Source organism: Zootoca vivipara, chromosome 12 (genome assembly GCF_965207765.1).
Source record: "Zootoca vivipara chromosome 12, rZooViv2.hap1.1, whole genome shotgun sequence".
NCBI lineage: Eukaryota > Metazoa > Chordata > Lepidosauria > Squamata > Lacertidae > Zootoca > Zootoca vivipara.
The window spans coordinates 25,667,527-25,673,526 of record NC_142595.1 but is presented as its reverse complement, the minus strand read 5'-3'; the positions used below and the strand labels follow the sequence as shown (position 1 = coordinate 25,673,526).

At 45.5% G+C, this 6,000-nt stretch overlaps 1 protein-coding gene across 1 annotated transcript in view; it reads left to right on the top strand.

Moving 5' to 3' along the window:
• The first annotated feature begins 729 nt into the window (after positions 1-729).
• ERBB2 (erb-b2 receptor tyrosine kinase 2) overlaps positions 730-6,000 on the top strand; it is a 60,564-nt gene continuing 55,293 nt past the window's right edge. The window contains exon 1 of the mRNA XM_035134300.3: positions 730-1,092. Coding sequence (XP_034990191.3) covers positions 1,008-1,092 — 85 coding nt within the window. The 5' untranslated portion in view covers positions 730-1,007. The remainder of the gene's footprint in view (positions 1,093-6,000) is intronic.

Here is a 6,000-nt window from a genome sequence, read left to right as displayed (position 1 = left end):
GAGCTACCAGCATGTTACGGGTTAAGGCTCCTTTGAGTCTTGCTTTTCGGATTTTTGTAATCTGATATTTCAAATGCATTGCAGGGGGTTGGACTAGATGACTCCTGAGGTCCCTTACAAGTTTACAATTCTATGATTCTAAATGACGGATTCTGTTGCTAGCTGGCTCGAGCGGATTGTGATTTCTCAAGAAATCACATGTGCTTTATTAAATCGTAAGGTCCTTCAGAAAGGTAACTATACCGATTTCTGGTGACGGTCTGGAATCATGTATTTTACAGTATTCAAACAACCAATATTAATTATTTGCCTCCTAATCGGTTAATTAAGGTCTTTTGAAATATTGGACAGTTCTATTTATAACACAGCTGTTTCTCCCCCCCCCAAACCCCATTCCAGATTTACATACTTTCCTCTCCCCACCGCCCCCTCCACCTTAAATTATTTGGCAAGCGGAGCCTTCATTTAATTTCATTCCAAGAAATATATATATTTCCCTTCTCTTTGTCCATTCAAGGTCGATGCTCTGAACTGGAAAGTGTCCAAAGAAATCGCCCAAGGAGAAGGAAAGGAATTCCACCTTCAGCAACAAGGAGGCAAAGCAAAACGTTTCGCAAAGTTTTCTCCTCTCTCCAGCTTTGATTTCCCACGAGGCAAAGAACGGCTTTGGCGTGCTCCGACGAAGAACTCGTTTGCCACTCCCGAGGGAGCAGGAATCCTGCTCCGGAGCGCGCTCGGAGCGCGTTCCCGACGCCTGGTGCTGGTGGGAGAGACACTGAGAAGAGGTGGTGGCTTCTGGTAGTGGCTTTTTTTTTTTTTTGTAAAGGAAGTGAAAAGGGTTGAAAAGTTGGGTTGCAAGGAAAAGTGCAAAGGGGGAAGCGAAACTCAAGAAAACAAACCGGGCACGATTGCCAAGGCGCTTGGAGAAAACAAAAATAAAAATCTCCTCCCACCTTCCTTCTCTTGCCCGGACGAAATTATGAGCTGGGATTTGCAATGAAAAAACAATGGGGCCCATCCCCAGCCCCTGCTGGTTTTGCATGGGTTTCTTCTTGGTTTCGGTCTGGCCAGGAGTTGTTTGGAGCACGGAAGGTAAGTTTCAATCCTTATGTTTGTTTCTATTTCTGTTTATTGGGGGGGGGGGAGAAGAGGCAAAGAAAAAGAAGAGGGAAGGCATCCAGGAGGGAATCTCTCAGCCAGTTTTGCAACCAAGAAAGGGGGCTCCAAGTTGGAAGAAATAAGGGGGGGGGAGAGAAACCTATGTGTGCAAACTTGTTGATTTTCGGGTTTCGTTGTTCGGGGCGGGATTATTTAATGAATTAGCCGCGTGTTTGTGATTAATTAATTAATTCCTGGTCTCCGGGTCAAGTCGGTGGCCGGGGGCGGGGGCGTTGGTGGGTGTGGGGGGGTTACAAAAGCTCAGTTCTTTGCATTGTTCCAAACGTTGTGGGAGTTGGGTGTGGGAAATGGGGCCAGGGAGAACTTTACGCTCCTCTGATCGTCGGTTGCGCCGAGATTTCGGGCCACGCGCGCCTTCAAGGAAACGGGCCCTTTAAGAACTCGTTGGGGCGCGGATTAGCTGCCCTTGAAGATGTCGGCGGCCGCCCTCTCTGCCCCCTTTTCGCCCCCCAAGCCCGAGCTGCACGGGAAAAGGGTGCATGTTTGCAGAGCCGCCCTTGCGACGCGTGTTTTTGCGCGACTCGCGCAGGGCGCTTCTGTTCCGCGTTGGCAATCGCTTGCAAGCTGGGCGGTGGAGAGACAGCTCTACTCTTGAGTCGGTTAGGGCAGAGTTAAACGATGTAGCCTTGTTGTTTGGGTTACACATTGCAGTGGATGTGTGTGAGAGAGAAGGGGAGGGTTTTGCCTGGGAAGGAGGAGGCGGGAGATGGTGCTGGACGGAGCGGGACTTGTTCTCATTCAGTCTCGGCGAGTTAACGTGACTTAAATCCCCAGCAGGCTACCCCCCGCCGTGTGTCAAAACTTGCCGAAGGGCATTGCTCCGGAGATCCCAAATGCCTTTCCTTAAAAACATAAGAAGTGCCTTATGGCAGGAGTGGGGAACCTTTGCCCCCCATCCCCCAGCTCTCATTAGCCCTAGCAAGGATGGCCCAGTGGGCAAGGAGGAGAGAAATTGGAAGTACAGCAACATCTGGATGAGCACAGCCGTCTGTTCAAGAACTTTGTAAATTTGCAGATCATCCGCAGATCTTGGGGCGGTTGACCGCATAAAAACACAATTTTAAAACATGAAAAACATAGTAAAAATAAGAGCAGCAAGAAACCGATAATCCCTCCCATTCCCACAACACATTTAAAAGGACATGTCCCTCAGCCAAAGGCACGTTTTTTGACTGGCGCCTAAAGGTGTATAAAAGGAGAAGTTCCCTGGGGAGATTATTTCACAAATGGGGAGCCACCGCAGAAAAGGCCCGTTCTCGTGTTGCCACGACTTCTCATGGAGGAGGCACACAAAGAAGGGCCTCAGAAGATGATCTCAGGGTCCAGGTAGGTTCATATGGAAGGAGGCAGTCCTTGAGGTATCATATTGTTGCAGGACTACAACTTCCACCATCCTGACCATGGCCTGTGCTGCCTGGGGTTGATTGACATGGGGAGTCCTGAAGCAATATGGAGAGGCACCGATCCCCAGGCCTGTACCATCAAGAGGCAGTAAAAGATCCATAAAAATGTGAAGCACAACCAAGAAAGGGGCGGGTGGACACAAAACTAATCTGAGGACTAAAATGCAGTAAAACCATAGTTGTTATTATTTGTGAATAAAGAGATATATACTGTACCTGGTGCTGAAAGTTTAGGTGTTCAGTGAGCCTCTCTGGAGGCTTATTTTGTTGTCTTCTGAGACGGACAGATGCCAATAATACTGGTCCCAAATCATTTAGGGCTTAAAAAAAAAATACTAGCACTTTGAATTGGACCAGTGCAGATGAAAAGAACCCTCCCCTTTGGGAATCTTGCTGCCCTGTTTTGAGCTAGCTGGAGTTTCCAGTCCTTTTTCAAAGGAAGCCCCACCACACAGGACCATCCTTGAAGAGTAGGCAAAAATCTGTAAAGTCATCTTTATTTAGGAGAGGAGAAGCACTGTAGCTGGGTGGTGGGGAGCATCTGTTTTGCGTGTAAGGTGCCAGGTTTGATCACTGACCTCTCCAGGTGGGAGGCAATACGGCGTTAGATGGACTGACTCTATAATATATTACATTCCCATAAGAGCTTTCATCTGATGAGTTTGAGCTATTGTAAAACTGTGGGTTAATTTTTTTGCATTGTGGTTTTTATGATCGATGTTCTTAATTGTTTGATTGCAAAACAAACACAAAACTGTTCATATAGTTTAGCTGCAAGGAACCCTGGCAAGGGAAGAATCAAATGCCGGAATGGAACCAAGAGCACGAGCTGCAGGAATTCAGCTGATGAAGTTTCCCCCTACCTCTCATGTTGTGTTCGTGGGGACTTCACCAATTAAATTATGCCAGGTTGATGTTAAAACTCAGAGGAGCAGGGCTGGTGCAAAGCAAAGAGGTTGAAACTGTATGCTGAATGGTTTGATAAGTGTATATGGGCTTCATGCTGGATACTCTGCATCCCACAGATCTCCAGAGTGGCTATACAAATAATACCTGAAGTGGGGGCCCCGTTTTCACCACTGGAGCCAGCTTTCTGTCTCTGGAGATCTGAAGAGATGCGCATGTAGGAATGGAGCAAGGGGAACTGTTCTCATTGGTGTTGGTTGGGCTTTGCATTTCAGCCTGGTTCTGCATCTTGAATGGAGAATGTGAATTCTGCCAGCAGCCCTGGCAATTTGGCTCTAGTAACTACACACAATTTAAATGTTTAGAGTTGGGACTTAAGTTGGACCAAAATCTGACTTGAGTTGATGATGTTATTTTAGGCAAGGAAGGAAAATTTGATGGGGTTTACTGGAATGTTGCAAAACTTCTGATGTGGCAAGGGAAGATATGCTAACAACATGCTGTAAATGACACAAAGGGGATTATTTGATCATCCATTCTTGTCATTACTGGCTCCTTGCTTTGCTACATGCTGTCCTTTGGCTCTTTTTACTGTGAAGTGCAGCAGGCAAAGGCTGTGTTGTTTGTAAATAATTTTTTAATCCCTTGGATTTCGTCATCTTTTGTTTTGTTTCATAATCCCGCTAAGAAAATCCAGTGGTTGGGTTCCAAAGTGAGGGGTTGCTGGGGCTCAAAGACTCCTGTTTGCTTTTCTCCCTACCTCCAGGTGCATGAGAATTGTTTGTGGCCAGGGATTTAAGAAATGTGTTCACAACCCAGATGGTCTTTTCTCCTGCATATTATATTTTAAATCAATTAACACAGTCACACATATTTGGAGATTTAGGAAATGTGTAGAATTAGGATGTACCAGTCAGTCAAAAAGTTGCCAATGAAGGAGGCGGATTTGAGTGCAAGTAGGTGTTGCAGCCTTTGTATTGTTTGGCTGAAGAATGCTGTATGACTTGAAAGCTTGCATACTCCAGAGGTAGACTTAAATGCAGATAGTTGTTGGGTTGTAAAAACATGGTGTGCTCTGCGGATTCAAACAATACATTGGTGCCTCGCAAGATGAATTTAATTCGTTTTGCGAAAAATTCGTCTTGCGAATCACGGTTTTCCATAGGAATGCATTGAAATTTCTTTTTTTTTTTTGCCCATAGGAACGCATTAATTAAATTTCAATGCATTCCTGTGGGAAACCGCGATTCGCAAGACGAATTTTTCGCAAAATGAATTCATCTTGCGAGTCACCATCAGATCGCAAGACGCATTCGTCTTGCAAAAAATTCGTCTTGCAGGGCATTTGTCTTGCGAGGTACCACTGTACTCTAGTCAGGGTTCTGCTCAAGAGCATGTGATGCCAAGATTATGCTTGGGCCATCTCTGCAGTCTAATATGTAATGTACTACAGTGATGCTGGTCCACTTGGCAGGGTTGTTGTAAGGAGTGCTTTGTTTATTTTTTAAGAGAAAAAAGGTGTCCGTACCCACCATGAAGTTGTTACAGTAAGTGCCGCACTTTTAACATTTGGCAGGAAAAGGTTCTGAGCACCCCCAGGAAAAAAAAGCACTGGTTGTAAGGATTATTGAGTTAATCTGTGTGTCTTTTTAAAAAAGCCCTTGTAAATCTTGAACAGACCCCAAAACCTATTTCACAGACCCAAACCAGATGCTACTTTCATAGCTTTCCTAGATTGACACAGATAATTCTGTTGGAGACTCCTAAGAATTCCTACTTTTCTGAAAGTTTGTTTGCCATGTCAATAAATGGTGACCTAGAGATACAATCCTTTGCTCAGAGCAGGGTGAACATAGGGGAACAGCAGTGACCCAAAGCAAAGGTGTGAGACAATAATTTGGCAAGTTCCCAACTTGATTTTCATTCTTTAATCTTCCTTCTTTCTTCCTTGTTGTTGTTGTTTAGTCGTGTCCGACTCTTCGTGACCCCATGGACCAGAGCACGCCAGGCACTCCTGTCTTCCACTGCCTCCCGCAGTTTGGTCAAACTCATGTTCATAGCTTCGAGAACACTGTCCAACCATCTCGTCCTCTGTCATCCGCTTCTCCTTGTGCCCTCCATCTTTCCCAACAACAAGGTCTTTTCCAGGGGGTCTTCTCTTCTTATGAGGTGGCCAAAGTCTTGGAGCCTCAGCTTCAGGATCTGTCCTTCCAGTGAGCACTCAGGCTGATTTCCTTCAGAATGGATAGGTTTGATCTTCTTGCAGTCCATGGGACTCTCAAGAGTCCCCTCCAACACCATAATTCAAAAGCATCAATTCTTCGGCTATCAGCCTTCTTTATGGTCCAGCTCTCACTTCCATACATCACTACAGTGGTGCCTCGCTAGACGAATTTAATTCGTTCCACGGGTCTTTTCTTGTAACGAAAAATTCGTCTAGCGAATCTCATAGGAACACATTGAATTTTTTTTAATGGTTTTTTTTGCCCATAGGAACGCATTAATTGAATTT